Raw genomic sequence first — 20,108 nt, 5'->3', positions numbered from 1 at the left:
GAGAATCCTATTTCCCAGGGGCCCGAAAGCTACCCACAGTCAACCCAGGGCTCAGGCAAGGCAAATATCAACCACAACAGAATAAGCTTGCCTGTTTGCCTGAACACCGAAGGACAGGGCTTTTCAGAATTTAAAGGATACTGACACATTTCTGAGGTTTCCCCTATGGTTAAAGGAAAACACGAGGATGAAAACCTTTAAAGGAAAACCTCCAACATTACTTCCTGAACGTGCACAGAGATGGAATCGCCTCAAGCCCAATCTCGGCTCGACGCCTTTTGTCACGTTTCTGGAAGGAAAAAGCAAAGCCCTCCCTTCTCTAGCCGATTTCTGGCTGCCCACAAAGCGCACTGTCAAGGCAACACTTCTCGGTCCGGACTCCCCGGAGTCGCTCCGACAAAGCACCGCGTGCGTAACTACCGTGGCAAGGGAGCAGGCCGCTCCTCCGCAGCCCCCACCTAAGCAGGGAGCCTGGTATCGCCATGACAGCCGGTCCAGGCGGCCTACCCCTTTCAAGCCCCAGCCTCCGGTCACCTTTTTCATCAATGCCCCGCAGCAGCCTGGCTTCCCGGGCCCTCCGGGGGCCTCCCGGGTGCCCGCAGATCCGGCCGGGCCGGGCAGCCCCGGGCCCCGACTGCAGCAAGACCGCTACGCCGGTGTTGTGCTCCCGCTTCGGAAACAGTCGACAAGCAACGCCTACCCCGGCACCGCCTGCCCCGGCACGTCCCCTCCGCGGCCGGGGTGCGGCTGACTGGGCTGCGGGAGCCGATGCTGCCGCCGCTCAGCCTCCCGTAGACCCGGCCAGCCGCGCACAGCAGCAGTTCCGGCTACGGCGGCCGAAGGAGACCGCAAGGGCGGAGCGCGGGGCGGGACAGAGGCGGCGGGCGCTGGGAGAGGGGAGGGGCGAAGCGCGCGGGGACGAGCACGTCCGAAGTTTTCAGCGAGCGCGCCCCGCTAAGGGCGCTCTCATTGGCCATCTGTGGGCGCGCTTGCTTGCACGCACGGACGCTGGGCGGGGGCGGGAGGGTGTTGTCTGCGACGCGGGTAATGTTGTGACGCCGCCTTGCGGCTTTGCAGGCTGGTGCGTCTCTTCGTATTGGTCGGACGACAGCCAATAGAATCAGTGCCTGGCTGTGATTGGTTAAGGCCGTATGACGGATGCGTGAGAAGAAAACGCCGCCTCAGCTCCGAGTGTTGCATCCCGCGCGAAAGAAAAAGTGTGGAAGTGCAACCGAGGCAGATAAATACACCCTTTATTGGGTTGAGTGTGTGCTTTTTAAGTTTTTTTAGCAAGCAGATAGTGCTGGGCACTTAGGCCGTTTTCCTCCATTAGGGAAATAAAGGAGTGTTTTAAAAATTCTAGTGTTTATGGGTGGGATGAGAGTAATGATGTTGAAGGACAAACTTGTAGGGAGTAGTAAATAAGCCATAGAGATCAAATGCACAGTATAATGAATACACACAATATTGTACTACAATTAGTAATGTGGTAAATAAGCTATGTGGGCAATCATATTACAACATCTAAGTGCATCGAAACAACATCGCTATATACCATAAATTTACACAAATTTATTCCTTAAAAATTCTGGGGTGGTGGTGGCGGAGATGGAGGGAGACAGGGGGATAAATTGTGGGTGAAGGGAGACTTGATTTGGGGTGGTGAACACACAATACAGTGCACAGATGTGTTGTAGAAATGTACACCTGAAACCTGTATGGTTTGTTAACCAGTGTCACCCCCCCCCCCAATATATTCATTAAAAAGGGGGGAAATGGCAAAAATGTTCATAAGGCACCTAAGTAGACACACAAGAAAAATATTCTGTAAATGAAAGTGGGTTTTTAAAAAATACAAACTTCGGAGTCTTCCTTGGAGATGCCTATTCCATCTCATCCAGTGGTATCTACACTTCTTTTTTCATTTAACAATGGATCTTTTTGCCCTAGTAACTATTTTTCTTTAATGACATGACATTGCTTTGTTTTTCAAACCACAAGGTCAGAGCGCAGTTGTTAATACCTTTGGGGATGTAGTCTGTCTCCAAGAGTCAGGTTGGTTCCTAAAGGGATGAACCCGTATCGTTGGCTAACATTTTCTCGCCAAAGGCGTCCATATGTACCCCAAAGCATTGAATGCACGTGATAAATTAATAACTTCAAGGAAGTATGTCGAGTCAATTGGCTTTTCTCAGGAATACTCTTGAACCACCTCTTCCTTAAGATCAGACAAAGCAGAACCTAGAAACGCGCTGGGGTCCAGAAGACCCAGCAATAAGATTAACAAGAGAGTGCTCCTAAAGAAGATGGCGTTCAGTTTCTCCCTCACAGTCTCAGTTGCCTTCCTCCACCTTCTGACAGACCTAAGCGGTAGAAAAGGTGTAACCACAGCAGCGAATCCCAACAGGTTTTGCAACGCCATCACCCCTAGAAGAATTTCGCCAGCTCCCTTCTCTGCGCAGGATAGCATACCCTGGCCTCTTGGCCCCACTTTCCGAGCTAGCGTTGTCGATTCCCGACCGTGGCTGGGATGGGGGAAAACAGCCCGGCAAGACGGCGGAGCTCGCCGCCGGCGGGAACCCGCTTGGCAATCTAACCCTCCGCACGAACGTTCCCGATCATCTTCGGTTCTTTCCGGCCTCTCGTGGCGCTTCGGGTGGCCTCGGCCTCCGAGTCACTCACCTCGGCTGTTTCCGCGTTCCGCGAGCAGCCGTTGTCCTGGCAACGCGCGGCGGCGCTGAGGCCGGGAGAGGTGAGAGCGGTCCCAGGTAGCTGAGGTCGGGGAAGTGACGGGTCAGGGGGCCGGGAGCCCGGAGGCGGGCGACGAAGAAGCCGGGCCGGGGACGGACTCGGGTGGTGTCGGGGGTGTGGGGCCGGGAGGAGGGCGACGACCAGGCGAGCCAGTCCGGGTCCCTCGCCATCCCAAGTTGTTTTCGTCCGGAAATCCGGTCTCCGCGGATCTCCCGCGGCCCCAGGCGGGTAGGTCAAGGCTAGGGGCTTATGGCCACCTCAGTCGCAGTCCAGGTTCTATTGAGGGTCGCGTGGCCGTGCGATTCCCGGGGAGCTGACCAGGTGGGTTGTTGGGGGACGCTGGCAGAGTACCTGTATCCCCGGGCAGGGAGAGACTAAGAAATAGCTTTCTGAGCCGCACCGTTCCAGCCAGCGAAGGCTCTCCTTCGGATCCCCAAAATACAGCTGCTTGTCCCGAGGCCCTGCGGGCTGTGGCCCAGAGGCTGAGACTTTGTGAAGTGGCACTAATACCTACCCCCCACACTCGTCCACTCAGCCCCTATTTCCCCAAGTTCCTTCAGGTTTTCTCGTGCAGCATCTCCAAGCAGTAAAGTAACTTAAATTAACCTTAATACTACGAACCCCTCAGTTGAATGAGCTTAACAGATTGTTTCCCAAAAGTTGGTTTAATGGAGGTGGTAGAGATGTTGGACGGCTGGAGCCTAGAGGAGTTAATTGATTAGAACAAATGGAATTTTTTCTTTCCCCCAAAGTGTATATATTTACCAAATGCTTTTAATGTTCTAGTGACCCTGAGTTTGTTTTAAGGAAAAGTCCACTTGTTTTTGAACTGGTTTAATTAATAGATGTCATTGGTAATGATTTTATGGTTAGTCATTTCTCCTTGTGTTTACTCTGGTAACTTGTAATTATGCAGATGATACTGTAGAAAAATGTTGAAATGCATTTATGCATTGTATAAATGGACTCACTCACTCTGGCCTGTAAACCACTTTTTACAGCTAACAGAACATCAAGGACATCTTTCTTTGCTAATGAATATCTTCATCAGGGATTCACTTATTGGGGCCTGTTCTGTGAAAGGCACTGTTCTAGTCTCCCACTCTGTGGGGCGGATACTCTGGCAGGGAGTGGAGGATGGTCGACCAAATACACATTTATAATAAAGTCTAAGTACAGCGATGGAGAAGTACATGGTTCTGCCCGGCAAGCGTGGCTCAGTGGTTGAGCGTGGACCTGTGAACCAGGAGGTCACAGTTTGATTCCCTGTCAGGGCACATGCCGGAGTTGCAGGCTTGATCCCCAGTAGGTAGCCGGCCAATGATTCTCATCATTGATGTTTCTATCTATCTCTCTCTCTCTCCCTTCCTCTCTGAAATCAATAAAAATATACTTTAAAAGAGAAGTACAGGGTTTTATGGGGACGCTAGAAATCAAGACAAAGAGATCCCTGAAGGAAGGGCGGCTTCCTGAGTACCCAAAGGAGGAGTGTGGGGGAGAGAGCCTCTGGGAAAGCCGCAGGCAGGAGGACACGAGTAATGTAAAGATCTGTCTGCATACATACTTATTACAAAGTGATTTTGAAATAAAAAATACAGAGGAAACCAGGTTTAATTTTTTCAAGTGCTATTATAATTCTTTCTCCATCATTACAACAAATTAACATTTCACATTTTGCAGAGGAATATTTTCACAAAGTAAACTTAAGCGTGAAGAGGAATTCCCCATAGTCCAGAATTGAGACACTTGGCTGGCTGCAACATATTAAAACTCACTTTAAAGGGTTTCCTTTGCTATATTAAATCACCAGGTATTTATCTGGTGTATTTTCATTTTTAATAGCGTTGTTTGAAGGTTTGCATGAGGACTTGACTCAAAGAAATCAGAACCCTGACCAGTATAGATGTCCCGTAAGTGATGTGTGTGTGCAGGAGACCCCTGGATCCTGCCCCTTCCCCTGACTCCAGTCCCCCCAACCCGCTGCTCCTTCAACCAGTGCCTGGCTGCTCCACCAGGAGCCCTGAATAAGTGCTCAGCAGTTTGTGATGGTGAGAGCACAACCTCGAAAAGTTTGCCTTTGTTTAGTATTCAGGGTATATATTCATAACAAAAAGGTAAACATTTGAAATGTGACTGTTCATTTATACCCATATGCTTTCCAACTTCTCAATGAAGGGATTTCCTTCTCTGGATCCAAACTGACCTTTTGTGCTTCCTCTGATATAACTGTTATATTACTAAAAGCAAGTGTCATAGTCCATCCCCTATAATGATAGAGTGACAGAATTTTGCAGGTGTTGAATACTTTTTGTGCATAATTTTTTGTTGTGGTTAAATGTGCATAATGTAAAATTTATCATTTTAACCGTTTTTAAGTATACAGTTCAGTGGCATTAAGTACCTTCACATTGTTGTACAACCATCACCACCCTCATCTCCAGAATTTTTTCCGTCTTCCCAAACTGAAACCCTGTATACATTAAACAACTGCCCCCTTCCATCTCAACCCCAGCCCCAGCAGGCCCTGGCACCCACTAGCCTACTTTCTGTCTCTGACTTTGACTACTCTAGGTACCTCATATAAGTGGAATCATACATTATTTGCTCTTTTTGTGTGTGGCTTATTTCACTCAGCATAATGTCTTCTAGGTTCATGCATGTTGTAATGTGTCGTAATTTCATTCATTTTTAAGGCTGAATAATACTCCATTGAATATGGAATTTGTTTAACCATTCATCTGTTGATAGGCATTTGGATTGTTTCCATCTCTTGGCTACTGTGAAAAATGCTGCTATGAATATTTATGTACAAATATCTGTTCAAGTACCTGCTTTTCTCAATTATTTGTGTGTATATCTAGAACTGGAATTGCCTAATTATATGGTAATTCCACGTTTAATGTTTAAGGTACCACCATACTGTTTTCCATAGTGACTGCACAATTTTACATGCCCACTAGCAATGCAAATGGGTTCCAATTTCTCCACATCCCCACCAACACTTCTTATTTTCTATTTTTTGGATAATAGCCATCGTAATGAGTATGAAGTTGAATAATTAGAAGTGATAGCAAACCACTCGACACATATTCTCTCCTCCACTAATTACCGGTAGCTTCCCCAAACTGACTCTAGGGAATGAAAAATTGGGCAGAAGCCTGACTATCATTTCATTTCATTCACCATTCTAGCCCTCCCTCAAAGGTACAGTATGCACATCTTTTCCTAGAAAGAAAGAGGAAGGGAGAGAGGGTGGGAGGGAGGGAGGGGTTAAATTCCTGTAACTAATGAAGTTCAGCTTCTCTGCAGTTGCTGTGGGTTTGTTCTTGACTTTCTAACAAAGAAATCCTTTTGCCTTCTACCACCTGAGAGTCAGAGGTGAAGACTGCCTTGGTTTTCAAGCTTTACCCGAAATTGAGTACCAGGTTTTTCTATACATTTCTCTTTTGTGAAGCAGTTTGCTTTTTTTAAAAAATATATATTTTATTGATTTTTTACAGGGAGGAAGGGAGAGGGATAGAGAGTTAGAAACATCGATGAGAGAGAAACATCGATCAGCTGCCTCCTGCACATACTGGGGATGTGCCCGCAACCAAGGTACATGCCCTTGACCGGAATCGAACCCGGGACCTTTCAGTCTGTGGGCCGACGCTCTATCCACTGAGCCAAACCGGTCAGGGCAGTTTGCTTTTATTTGATTTGAAGATTTTGCTAAAAGGGGACTATAGAAATATAAATGATCTGTATTATGATGGGAATACAAACGATCAAGGATGACACATGTCCAGGCGGCAGGGCTTTTCTTTGCTGTTTTGATGGCAAGAAGTTTTACTGTTTTCCACTCCCTCTGGATCATTGTGTTTCCAGTCCCTTGCTTCTCCTTGTACATTTTTCCCTATTAGAGATGTCTTCCACATAAAATTTCCTGAATCGGCGTGAAGGGACATTTATGTTACGGAATGTCTTATGTGTAATAGTTTCGTGATGCTTTTCTTTCCTAATTCTATACTCAGTCATTTTGTAAAAAACACAGGACTTGGTTGTTTTTTCCCCTGCAGGTTTCAACCCCGACAAGGTCTGAGTTTCATCATGGCCCTCTATTTTGACCACCGAATAGAAGCCCCAGACTCAGCTGGATCTCCTTCCCACATCAGCTGGCACCCTGTTCATCCATTCCTGGCAGTGGCCTCCTTCGGCACAGCCTCAAGAGGCAGTGTGGATATATACCTGGAACAAGTAAGTACTAGGAAGCAATGATTATGAACTTCTGGCTCTTGTCTCTTTTTTGGTGTGTGTGTGTGTGTGTGTGTGTGTGTGTGTGTGTGTGTGTGTGTGAGGGAGAGAGAGAGAGAGAGAGAGAGAGAGAGAGAGAGAGAGAGAGAGATTGGTGTGGGGGGAGGGGTAAGGGGTTTGGACTGTAGGTGGGTGAGATAGAGAGTATAGGTATGTTGCGGGGGCGGGGGGGAGTGTGGGATATAATGTGTGTGTGTGTGTGTGTGTGTGTGTGTGTGTGTGTGTGTGTGTGTTTATTCTCACTGAGGTCTTAACTCCCAGTATTATTATTTTACCTCTGCAGTTTAGGTTTGGGGACAGATTTAGGAATGTTTACGATAGAATTAACAGTCAATTCACAGTCACCAACCAGAAATGGCCCCTCAGCATTGTCTGTCCATCCTGATCCAGTCTCCTGTTGGCTCACGTTACCTATTTAAAATATTAGCTGCCAGAACAAATGACTGCAAACTGGGTGGCTTAAAACAACAGAAATGTATTATTTACCAGTTCTGGAGGCCAGAAGTCTGAAATAAGGGGCCGGCCAGGCCTCACTCTCTCTGGAGGCTTCAGGGGAGGATCTGTTGCATGGTTTGTCTTTGCTTCTGGTTGCCAGCAATCCTTGGTGCTCCTTGGTTTGTACTTGCACCGCTCCAGTCTCTTCCTCCAGCCTCACAGGGCTGCCTCCCCTGGGTGTCTCCTCTTCTCTTAAGGACAGTCAGCCCTAACCAGTTTGGCTCAGTGGATGGAGCGTTGGCCGGTGGACTGAAGGGTCCCAGGTTCGATTCCGGTCAAGGGCATGTACCTTGTTTGTGGGCACATAACCAGTGGGGAATGTGCAGGAGGCAGCTGATGGATGTTTCTCTCTCATCGATGTTTCTGACTCTTTATCCCTCTCCCTTCCTCTCTGTAAAAAATCAATAACATATATTATTAAAAAAAAAGAAAAGGACACAGTCATATTGGATTAAGGCCCATCCTAATGACCTCATCTTAACTCGATCATCTGCAAAGACCCTATTTTCAAATAAGGTCATATCACAGGTACCAGTGGTTAGGACTTCAGCATAGCTTTTTAGGAATTAGCACAATTCAACCCATTGCAAAATCTTTCTAGATGCTCCTCAGATTTTAATTGCCCCCTCCCCCCCGCCCAAATTCTCAGTGCACAGTGCACCACATACTTCAGCAAGAAAGTCAGATTTCCCTTCCCACTCACTTCTCAGCCCTCTGTAGTCTCGTTGTCGCCCCAGATGCTTCACCCAAGCAGCTGGAGTCATCAGCAGTGTCTGTGTCACAGGCCCTGTGCGTTTTGGGTTCTCATCTGATGCCCCTTCTCTAGACTGCTCCACGCTCTTGCAGAGTTCTCTGGGAAACGCGCCGTGGAGCTTGCAGGGGCTTCCTCCGCCCTGTCTCCTTGATCCAGCCGTCCTCTCCTTCCAAACCCGGACTGCTGTTGACATGTCTTGAACTTGTCTAGGCCTCTTCTCCCTCTGTTTCCTCCTTCTATCAGTGATCTGTCAGTGTCTATCAATGAACAATTTAGAAACCTATCTCCAGCCCACAAGTCCCCCCTGAGCTGCAGACTTAGGAATCCAGCTGCTCATAGGACACCTGGGTGTTTGACACAGGCCTCAAACTTCCCAAGTCCAGACTGAACTGAACTTTGCCCCACTGCCCCCCCTGCCCCACACTGTCCTTCAGAAGCTGAGTGTTTTCCATCCTAATGCCCAGGACAGGGGCCCGGGATGATAGTGACACCCTCCACCTCAGGCAGACTAGCAGCTTCCTCACTGCAGCAGCTGTGTCCTCCCCTTCCCCACACAGGGCAGAGCCATCTTTAGGAATCACAGATGGAATCACCCACTCCTCCCACCTCCCCACCTCCGAATTGTTCTTTGGGTGAGGATGGGAATTGCTGATGTGGCCCCCGTGCCCCCAAGGCCTGGCTCTCCTGCCTCACATGGTGCTCTTCTTTCCGTGCTACACACGCCTGGCCTTCCCTGGCCTTCCAAGTGCAGGCGCTGTGCCCTCCGCACAGGAGAGTCTCTCTTGATCTTTTTATATATATTTACTAAAGGCCCAGTGCACGAAATTCGTGCACTGGTAGGGTCCCTAGTGGCTACCAGCGCTGGCCAGGGCCTCCTTCCCTTCCCCCGCCCCCGGCTGGGCCGGCCCACCCCCTGGTCAAACTCCCGAAAGAACTCCGGTCGAGGGGACAATTTACATACTACATTTTTATTATATAGGATTGATTTCAGAGAGGAAGGGAGAGGGAGAGAGAGAGATAGAAACATCAGTGATGAGAGAGAATTACTGATCAGCTGCCTCCTGCACACCCCACACTAGAGATGGAGCCCACAATCTGGGCATGTGCCCTGACCAGGAATCAAACCATGACCTCCTGGTTCATAGGTCAACACTCAACCACTGAGCTACATTGCTCGGGCTCTCCTTGATCTTTTTGCTTAATTACTATATTAGTCCTCCAGATGGAAGTGGCTCAGTGGCACTTCCTGGGGCAGTCCTTCCCTACCTCTTGGTTTCTCACCCACCTTGCCATTGAAGGTCTCATCTGTGATACTTGGCCGTCTTTGGCCCCTCCAGGGATGGGAGTTCAGCCAGGCCCCGTCTGCTCTCGTGTTTGTCTAGCCCCAGCACCAAGCACAGTGTCGCCCAACTTCGTTGGAGCACATTCCTCCCTTCTAGGGGTCAGAGAACTCTCCAATATGCATTATAAAATTTTCTTTAGAGTAAATATTATATTCCAAAATAATAGCAATTTTAGACAAAATGTTAAAATTTAGAAAATTAAAAAATACTATTACAAAACAAATTGTACTTTTTGTGTTTCTAATTGGCACAAGGAAAACTTCAGGATTTCTAAATAATTATTAGATGTGGAGATTACTAGAGAGAGTTTGGTAGAAGTACTGAGAACAAACTGTGTTAATTGCTAGGAATACATATTTATACCCTAAACCTATTTCCTTAGAAAATTCTAGAAAACAAAAATATACAAGTACATATTCCATTAGCTAGCAGAGCAATGAATCATACATCACATAGCCTCTGGAAAAGTCCATTATACACTGGTCAGAAAATGAAAGCAAATAAGGTAAATAACTTCTTAGCATCATTCTAAAGATAACTGACCTTGCAGCCTTGCTGGGTGGCTCGGCTGGGCATTGTCCTCTGCACTGAAAGGTTGCTGGTTTGATTCCTGGTCAGGGCACATGCCCGGGTTGTGGGCTCAATCCCTAGTAGGGGGCATGTAGGAGGCAACCGATCTATGTTTTGTTCTCACATCAATGTTTTTCTCTCTCCCCCTCTCCCTCCCTCTCTCTCTAAACATCAATTTTAAAAAATCTTTAGTAAAAAAAAAAATGGCCTTGCAGACCCTGAAAAGGCTTTGGGAGTCATCTGACCACAGTTTGAGAACTTTGGTGTTGACAAACTTTACCTGGCCTACCACTTATTTTATAAATAAAGTTTTAGCCGAAACCGGTTTGGTTCAGTGGATGGAGCGTCGGCCTGCGGACTCAAGGGTCCCAGGTTCGATTCCGGTCAAGGGCATGTACCTTGGTTGCGGGCACATCCCCAGTAGGGGGTGTGCAAGAGGCAGCTGATCGATGTTTCTCTCTCATCGATGTTTCTAACTCTCTATCCCTCTCTCTTCCTCTCTGTAAAAAATCAATAAAATATATTAAAATAATGAAGTTTTAGCTGTGGCCAGTGTGTTCAGTGGTTAGAGCATCCGTCTGCACACCAAAGGGTCCTGGGTTCAATTCCCGGTCAAGGGCATGTACCTGGGTTGTAGGTTTGAGCTCTGGTTGGGAAGTGTATGGGAAGCAACCAATCGATGTGCTTCTCTCATCTTAATGTTTTTTTCTCTCTCCCCCTCCCTCCCTCCTTCCCTTCCACTCTCTCTAAAAAAAAAAATATCCTCAGGTGAGGATTAAAAGTAAATAAATAAAGTTTCATTGGAACTCATTGAAATGCTAGCTAGCACCCAGCCGATGTGGCTCAGTGGTTGAGCGTCGAACCTTGAAGCAGGAGGTTAGAATTCTATTCCCAGTGAGGGCACGTGCCCAGGTTGGCTCAATTTCCAGTAGGGGGTGTGCAGGAGGCAGCTGGTCAATGATTCTCTCATTGTTGTTGCTGTCTCTCCCTCTCCCTTCCTCTCTGAAATGAATAAAAACATAAAAAACAAATAAAAAAACACCCTAGCTAGCCACCAAGCAGCTGTGAGTATGAGGTCATACTTTCTGATAAGTTGGTCAGAATGGTCTGTTGTGTGTTAACCTTGTTTTCATAGCTCGGACAAGATTGCTGTTTGGACAAGATTGCTGTTTCTATGAAAATGAAATAAAACAGTTCCCTAATAAACAGCTCTTTATATCTCCTAGCTGATGTCAATCCCCAGAGAGGATTAGCTATAAATTCTTTGAGTAGCTGCCACCCTGTGTAACATGGGATTTACCTCTTGTCCATCATAGGGTGAGCGTGTGCCCGATACACACATTGAGAGGTCCTGCCGGGTCACTTCCCTGTGCTGGCACCAGACGCGGCTGATCCTGGCTGTTGGATGGGAGACTGGAGAAGTGATCATGTTTAATAAGCAGGAGAAGGAGCAGCATGCAGTCCCCCCAACGCACACCGCTGACATCACTGTCCTCAGTTGGAGCACCAACGGGAACTGCCTTCTGTCGGGGGACCGGGTAAGCAGACAGCCGGTGACACTGATTTCAGATCTCAGCATTTCCCGGTTTATGCCCTTAGGGACACGTTGGGAAGGGTGCTAAAGACCAAATTATTTGAAATGTGTGGTTGCCAAATGCAGTTGACCCTGTCAGATGTCATGGTAGATTGTGTTTTATATTGGAAGCAAAGTTTGAAAATTTTACTCTACCATCCCACCCTATGGCAGAAGCATGTCTGTCATTTTTAAAATGAACTTTTCTAGGTAACTATATTCATAAAGATGGCTGAATGCCTCAGGTGCTGTCACTTTTATGGCATCACCAAATCACCAGCTTCCCTGAACATACTTCTTCATTGCCTAGGAGTCCCTGGTCCTGATGGTCTAGCTCAGGCATTTCCACCCCTCGGGACATTTGGCAGTATTTGGAGACGTGTTTCGTTGTCACAAAGGAGGGGGGCTGCTCTGCCTGCATCTAGTGGGTAGAGGCCAGAGAGATTGCTCGCCATCCTACAATGCACAGGACAGATCCCACACAAAAGACCAACAGTGCCCAGGTTGAGAAACCCTGGTCTAGACTCAATTTGATTCCCAAATGTACAGCAGAAATTTTGCAGTGTGTTCATTTACCACACGTTTCAGGTAGTACATTTACATGTCTCAAATTTCAAAAGCCGTGAAATGGTATGTTCTTTGAAAAGCCTCTCCAGCCCTAGCCGGTTTGGCTCAGTGGATAGAGCGTCAGCCTGAGGACCGCAGGGTCCTGGTCAAGGGCACATACCGCGGTTGCAGGATTCTCCCTGGCCTGGGCCCTGGTCGGGGCGCGGGTAGGAAGCAACCAATCCATGTGTTTCTCTCACATGGATGTTTCTTTCCCTCTCTCTTCCACTTTCTCTATAATCAATGGAAAAATATCCTTGGACAAGGACTAAAAAACAAAAAGAAAAAATAAACTTAAAAAAAAAAAGAAAGAAAAGCCTCTCCACCCACGCCCATCCGTTTCCCCCTCTACTCTCTGGCATCCATAGCTTCTTAAAGTCTCCAGAGTTTCTTCAGGTACACACAGGCACATAAAAATGCATTCTTTCCCCAACTTCCAATTTTGCAAAATTTCAAATCTTTAGAGGAGTTGAAAGAATAGTACAAGGAACACCCATATACCCTTTACTAGTACATAAATTCACTAGTTATTAACATTTTGACACATCTGCTTTCTCTCTCTCTCTCTCTCTCTCTCTCTCTCTCTCTCTCTCTCTAATAATAAAAGGGTAATATGCAAATTGGTCACGATGCCCTCACATTAACAACCGAACAGCAGGCTGCATGGGGAGACAAGGCTGGCATGGGGGTTAGCAAGGGATGACCAAATGACTGACCAGCAGGCTGCATGGGGCGACCAGGTCGGCATGGGGGTTAGCAAGGGACCACCAAACGACTGACCAGCAGGCTGTGTGGGGCGACCAGGCTGGCAGGGGAGGCAATTGGGGGTGACCAGGCCAGCAGAGGGGGGCAGTGTGGGGCAACCAGGCCAGCAGGGGGGACAGTTGGGGGCGACCATGCTGGTGGGGGGGGCAGTTGGGGGCGACCAGGCTGGCAGGGGAGGCAGTGAGGGGCGACCAGGCTGGCAGAGGGGGGCAGTGAGGGGCGACCAGGCCAGCGGGGGGGGCTAGTTAGGGGCGACCAGGCCGGCAGGGGGGGCAGTTGGGGGCCACCAGGCCGGCAGGGGGGCAGTTAGGGGCGATCAGGCTGGCAGGCAGAGGCGGTTAAGGGTGATCAGGCTGGCGGGGAGGCAGTTAGGGTCAATCAGGCAGGCAGGCAGGTGAGCAATTAGGAGCCAGTGGTCCTGGATTGTGAGAGGGATGTCCAACTGCCGGTTTTGGCCCGATCCCGAAACTGGCAGTTGGACATCCCCCAAGGGGTCCTGGATTGGAGAGGGTGCAGGCTGGGCTGAGGGGACCCCAACCCCCTGTGCACGAATTTTGTGCATCGGGCCTCTAGTATATAATAAAAGGCTAATATGCAAATTATCTCCTCAACCAGGAGTTTGCCCAGGAGTTTGACCAGGGAATGGGGTCAGCCAACTGCCTGTGGCCTCTTCTTTCCCCCCCCACGGGTGGCCCCACCCCTGATCAGCCTCCCCCACCCCAATCAGGGGCGGGCCTGCCAGACCCCACCCTGCATGAATTTGTGCACCAGGCCTGTAGTATCTACACTAATAAAAGAGAAACATTAAAATTGACCATCATTCCGCTACACCCACCAGCCAATCAGGAGGTAATATGCAAATTAGAAGGACAAAGATGGCGGCCACCCAGCTGCTCCAGGATCAGAGTGGCTGGGTGGGGCAGGACGCCTGCTATGAGAGGGAGGGCGGCGGGCTAAGGGATCTACAGGAGCGGCACTCGGCAGTGAAGATGAAGACGGCAGACTCCGGCCTGAGTCTGCAGCGAAGATAGCAGACTCTGGCTGGAGTCTGCAGAGAAGAAGGCGGCAGACTCTGGCTGGAGTCTGCAGCAAAGACGGCAGACTCCAGCCGGAGTGAAGGCCTGGGTCCTGGGTGCCTGAGGAAAACCGGTGCTGGAAGCCAAGGGAAGGAAGGCCTATTGCACGAATCTCTTCGTGCAACGGGTCTCTAATATATATATATTTACCCCCCGTGATTATTTGAGAGTTTGTCAAAGACATCATACTTCATTCAGCCCTATCTACTTTGCCATCAAATCCCTAAGAACAAGGATCAACCTTTTTAGGAGATCAGACTAGTTATTGTGTAGAATATCCCTCAGTTTAGATTTGTTTGCTTGTTGCTTTAGATTAAAATTTTTTGTTTGTAGATGTCACACAAAGGATCTTGTCTCCTTATTCTCCTCTCCTTTCACATCCTCTCTAATAAAATGGTAATATGCAAATTAACCATCACTCCGCTACATAAGCCACGCCCACCAACCAAGCCACGCCCACCAGCCAATCAGGGTGAGTATGCAAATTAACCCAAACCAAGATGGCTACAGCCACAGAGAGCAAGGTTTCCCAGGTAACAGAGCAAGCCAAGCTTTCCATAGCCGTTGCAGGCCTAAGCCTCCACTCAAGCTACAAAGTTTCAATTATAGAAGGTAAACAAATTCAAACAAATGGCGGCAGAATGGAGCTTGAGAGAGCAGGCCAGGGTTGCCGGCGGCAACAGGGGAAGCAAAGCTTTCCGCACAGCCTGGCTGGGCTCAGGCCTCTGCTTAAGGCTACAAAGTTTCAATTATAGAAGGTGAATTAACTGCCACAGAAATGGCTGCCGCCCCGGAGGGAGCAGCAGGCTTGGCTCTGCTCCAGGCTACGAAGTTTCAATTGTAGAAGGAAAATAAATTCCAGATACCAGGGCCTCCACTTGGGTTGCCAGGGGGCGTGGCCGGCCTGCATACCACCACAGGCCCCTCGCTCAGGCTGCCCCACACCCCAAGGGAACCCCACCCTGATCAGGGACACCCTTCAGGGCAAACCAGCTGGCCCCCACCCATGCACCAGGCCTCTATCCTATCTAATAAAAGAGTAATATACAGATTGATCACCACTGCAACACACAATATAGCTGCCCCCATGTGGTCAAAGATCCTGCCCCCATGTGGACACAAGATGGCCACTACAAGATGGCCAGCAGGGGAGGGCAGTTGTGAGGGACCAGGCCTGCAAGGGAGGGCAGTTGGAGGTGATCAACCCTGCAGGAGAGGGCAGTTAGGGGTGACCAGGCCGGCAGAGGAGGGAAGTTGGGGGCAAACAGGCTGGCAGGGGAGCAGTTAAGCATCAACCAGGCTGGCAGCGGAGTGGTTAGGGGGTGATCAGGCTGGCAGGCAGAAGCGGTTAGGGGCAATCAGGAAGGCAGGCAGGCAAGCAGTTGGGAGCCAGCAGTCCTGGATTGTGAGAGGGATGTCCGACTGCCCGTTTAGGCCCGATCCCACCAGGATCGGGCCTAAACGGGCAGTCGGACATCCCTCCAGGAGTCCCAGATTGGAGAGGGTACAGGCTGGGCTGAGGGACAACCCCCCGCCGTGCACGAATTTCGTGCACCGGGCTTCTAGTAAGTGATAATGTGCTTCTCTTCTGTCTCTTGTCTTTTTCATTTTCCATTGTGTCTTGCAGATCTCTCCATATCGGTAAACAGCAAACTTCCTTCTTTTCTTTTAACCTTTCCTTCATGATATGATTTGCTTCACCAGCCATTGTTGATAAACATTTCAGTAGCTTCCAGTCTTGCTAAACAGACAGTGACACAGTGGCTAATCTCATGCTTTTGTCCTTTCACACATGTGGAAGTTCAGAGAAATTCCTGGAAGTGGGGTGGCAGAGCCTTAGGGCATGTGCGCCTGTGGTTTGGTGGATATTCCCAAACCTCCCTCCATGGGGCTTGTATCAGTTCACACCAACACACTAGCATGTGCTTTCTCACAGAGTGTTGTATCCGAATTCAGAATTTTGCCTAGAGAAGCGGCATCTCAGTCATGTTCTAGTTTGCATTTCTCTTGCTATTGAGGATCAGCATCACTTACAAGAGCCATTGACATTTCCTCTTCTGGTCATATCACTGCTCATTCTTCTATTAGCTTGTTCCTTTTTTCTTGATTTTTCTTCTATTTTTCTACTCAATTCCCACCTAAAGACATGGCTGTCCCCAGATTCTGATTCCCTTGGTGACCTTTCCTACCTCCCTGCTGTGGAATGCTCTGCAAATTCCCGTAGGAATAAAAGATTTCAAGATGATTGAATTGCATTATTCTCATTTTGACTATATTTAAAAAAAAAGCCACTAACAAAATAGATTAACTTAGGCATGGAACTAAACTCAGATATGTTTGCTGACCAAGTTCTATGAGTCAAAATATTTAAGAGCAGAAATACCTAATCCTTCTAAAAAAAATCTAGAGTATGCTGGTCTTAATTTAATAATGGGCTCACCCCAGCTGGTGCTGGCCCAAGTACTGAAGGGTCTCAGGTTCGATTCCCAGTCAAGAGCATGTACCTGTGTTGCAGGTTCGATCCCCAGACCCAGTTGGTGCATGTGCAGGAGGCAACCAATTGATGTGTCTCTCTCACATTGATGTTTCTCTCTCCCTCTCCGTCCCCCCTCTCTAAAAGTCAATGGAAAATACATACTTGGGTGAGGATTAACCCAAAATAAATGAATGAATGGCTCAAGCAGGAAAATAATTAATAACAAATGTATAAGCACTTGGAATGCTGCCCCACTGAGTGCACAGGCTTGGCTGAGGGTCTTCTTGGCTCTTCCACCAGTGACCCTGCTGTAGGTAGGTTGGTTACCAGTGAAACCAACCCAGACTAGCTGAAGCAAGAAGGTGCACTTAATCTGAGGCCAGGGTCTCCAGGGATGGGAATACACCCGACTTCGTGACCGTCTAGAACCAAGAGTGAGGTGCAGACAGACACAGCTGTCTGCCAGCTCTGTACCTTTTTGTGTACTGTCCTGCTGAAGTTATCTCTCTCTCTGACCCATTCTGTCCATGAGGGAGAATCTCTAGCTGTTGAAAACAAACAAAATCACCTGCTCTCGTTTCAGTTCCCACCCAGAGAACACCTGTCCCTCCTCCTCTGGCCCAAATTCAGCTCTGGCCAAGTGCCCACATACATGTGCAGTAGTCAGCAGTGGCCAGGGAGGTGGTGAGGTCCCTAGGAAAGGGACACTGGGCAGATCTGTGAAATGTCTATTAGCAGTTCCATCAGTAAAGAAGTGGAGAGAGCCAAAACTGGTTTGGCTCAATGGATAGAGCATCGGTCTGCGGACTGAAAGGTCCCAGGTTCGATTCCGGTCAAGGGCATGTACATTGGCTGCGGGCACATCCCTGGTAGGGGGTGTGCAGGAGGCAGCTGGCCGATGATTCTCTCTCATCAATGTTTCTAGCTCTCTATCCCTCTCCCTTCCTCTCTGTAAAAAAAAAAATCAATAAAATATATTTAAAAAAAAAAAAAGAAGTGGAGAGAATGTCATGTGGGCTAGGTCTTATTTCCCTGTATGCTTTCACTGAGCCAAATGTAGGATCCAGTAAATCTACACATGACAAAGAGCAAGTCAGTTCCTGTTGTCATCATAAACTATTAGAGAGCCTAGCAGGATGACCTGTTCTTTGAAGTGACAGTATGTCGACAACAATCGAATCTAGAACACTATTAACTTCACATCAGTTCCTTAATATATTCAACTCTTGCTCTTCACAAATAGGACTAATTTCTCATCTTTGGGGTAACTTTTCTTTTGTTTTTCTTTTCTTTTTTTTGGGGGGGGGTAACTTTTCTTTAGAGCCTTACTGTATAAAATTATAGTAAACTAGTGGCCTGGTGCACGAAATTTGTGCACGAGAGGGAGGGGTCCCTCAGCCTGGCCTGCACCCTCTCCAATCTGGGACCCCTCGGGGGATGTCCCACTGCTGATTGGACCTAAACCAGCAGTCAGACATCCCTCTCACAATCTGGGACCGCTGGCTCCTAACTGCTCACCTGCCTGCCTGCCTGATCGCCCCTAACCACTCTGCCTGCTTGCCTGCTCGCCCCCAATTTTCCCCCCCCACTGGTCTTCTTGCCCCCAACTGTCCCCCCTTGCCGGCCTGCTCGCCCCCAACTGCCCTCCCCTCCTGGCCTGATCACCCCTAACCACCTTTGCCTCTGCCCCGCCACCATGGCTTTGTCCGGAAGGACGTCGGGAAGGTCTCCTGGTCTAATTAGCATATTATCCTTTTATTAGTATAGATGAGCCCCACCAGTGTGGCTCAGTGGTTGAGCATCACCCTATGAATCAGGAGGTCACAGTTCCATTACTGGTCAGGGCACATGCCTCGTTTTCAGGCTTGATTCCCAGTAAGGGGCATGCAAGAGGCTGCCAATAAATGATTCTCTCCCATCATTGATGTTTCTATCTCTCTCTCTCCCTCTCCTTTCCTCTCTGAAATCAATAAAAATAAAAACAAAATAAAAATTACGGTGAATGAAGTAATTCTAACTCAGAAGGAATGACAATGAAGAAAAAGCTCTGAACACGAAGAATTGCCCTGCAGGAGTAGTGAGAGGTGCAAGAAACACTTAGAATTGGGATGAGGAGCCAGGCTGCCACAAAGCAAATGGGACATCTCAGAGTTCACCTCTAAATCTCCACCTTGTGCTGCATTTCCAGCCGGTTAGCCAGAACCTGACACAAAGCACGTTTGAGTCATTGCCTCCTCGGGAGTCAGTGAAAGTTGAACTCGTGATTGTGGTGGGCTACATCTATCCTTTTGTCAAAACAAGGGGTGTGCAATCACACATGAAATCACTGCTCCCGGGGTACAGGGACTCTGAACAACTTCCTCAAAACAACAGTCTAGATGTTAATAAGTCCTGGATGATTGCACTTGAAGGGCAGAGCAAAGGGACGTCTCTATAAGTGTTATGTATACATCATACACCATCAGGCACACAGCATTCCACAGTGTGGTTCTCTAGGGGGGAGGCTGGGCCACCGGGGAAGGAAACATTTTCATTTTCTAGCCTTGTCTTTTTCACTATGCAAGTGAAACCAAAGGAACCAATAATGCATTTATTCTTCATAAAGCTGGCAAAGTCAAAAATTGGCGTGATAATACATACTATTCACAATATATATAAATATATATATTTGTTACATACTATTTTCAATCTTCCATAGCTTTTCTTAGAGATTTACTGTATAATTTGCTTTTAAAGTCAACCTTATTGGAAAATCATATTCCTATGTATAATAAAGTGGTTTACCCAGCATGTGGGGATGTTGGAATCAATGCTGATTGAAAGCAAGGTGGGAGGAAGAGTGTACTGTTTGCTAAAACATCCACTGATCTTGAACAGAACACATGCCTTGAGGAGTGTCTGGGCATCCAAACCAAGGTGCTTTGCAGACAGATTCAGATGGAAATACTGCCAGGTGCAAGGCTTAGCTCCCATCCCTGGTCGAGGAGCCTCCTAGACCAGTTCCAATGCAGCTGTCTCCTCCCTGCCGCCTTGAACTTCTCTCACACTTATCTATGCTGTTGATTTGAGACTTTGATGGTGTTTAAATTGAACATACAATACACCTAGCACCCAGATCCTGATTTCTATTGGTTCCTTCAACATAGGGAACCAGGGCTCCTTGATGGCTGATTCTAGGACTGGAGCAGGACAGTCAGCTTAGAGAATCTGTAGTGCCAGGAAGTAAGGAAGTGCTCACAGAGCGAGCCGACAGAGCTCCCAATGGCCTGAAGCTGGAAGAATTGGAGCAAGAAAATAAATAAAATAGTATTAGATTATAACCCAAACAGTACAGGATAGAGGGGGTGGGGGGAAGACCTGCACAGTGGAGACACCTGACAAACGTGACCTCAGCCAGAAGATCCGA

General features: G+C 48.1%; 2 protein-coding genes across 6 annotated transcripts in view; one reads left to right on the top strand and one right to left on the bottom strand.

The window, feature by feature from the left end:
- Window positions 1-813, bottom strand: part of CRAMP1 (cramped chromatin regulator homolog 1) — a 70,948-nt gene extending 70,135 nt beyond the window's left edge. The window contains exon 1 of the mRNA XM_079791570.1: window positions 535-813. The gene's annotated coding sequence lies outside the window, so the exon portion shown is untranslated. The remainder of the gene's footprint in view (window positions 1-534) is intronic.
- A 1,849-nt stretch (window positions 814-2,662) lies between these two features.
- IFT140 (intraflagellar transport 140) overlaps window positions 2,663-20,108 on the top strand; it is a 92,242-nt gene continuing 74,796 nt past the window's right edge. For 2 of the 5 annotated variants that reach the window (XM_079789923.1, XM_079789919.1), the window contains exons 1-3: window positions 2,710-2,768; window positions 6,810-6,987; window positions 11,523-11,744. In XM_079789923.1, coding sequence (XP_079646049.1) covers window positions 6,841-6,987; window positions 11,523-11,744 — 369 coding nt within the window. In that variant the 5' untranslated portion in view covers window positions 2,710-2,768; window positions 6,810-6,840. Of the gene's footprint in view, window positions 2,769-2,837; window positions 3,073-6,809; window positions 6,988-11,522; window positions 11,745-20,108 lie in introns of those variants that run through there. The other 3 variants (XM_079789920.1, XM_079789922.1, XM_079789921.1) reach the window with 3 other exon arrangements.

The sequence above is a fragment of the Cnephaeus nilssonii genome (genome assembly GCF_951640355.1).
Source record: "Cnephaeus nilssonii genome assembly, chromosome: 2".
NCBI classification, from domain to species: Eukaryota; Metazoa; Chordata; class Mammalia; order Chiroptera; family Vespertilionidae; genus Cnephaeus; species Cnephaeus nilssonii.
Note: the sequence above shows the minus strand (reverse complement) of the source record. Positions and strands in the feature narration are given on the sequence as shown.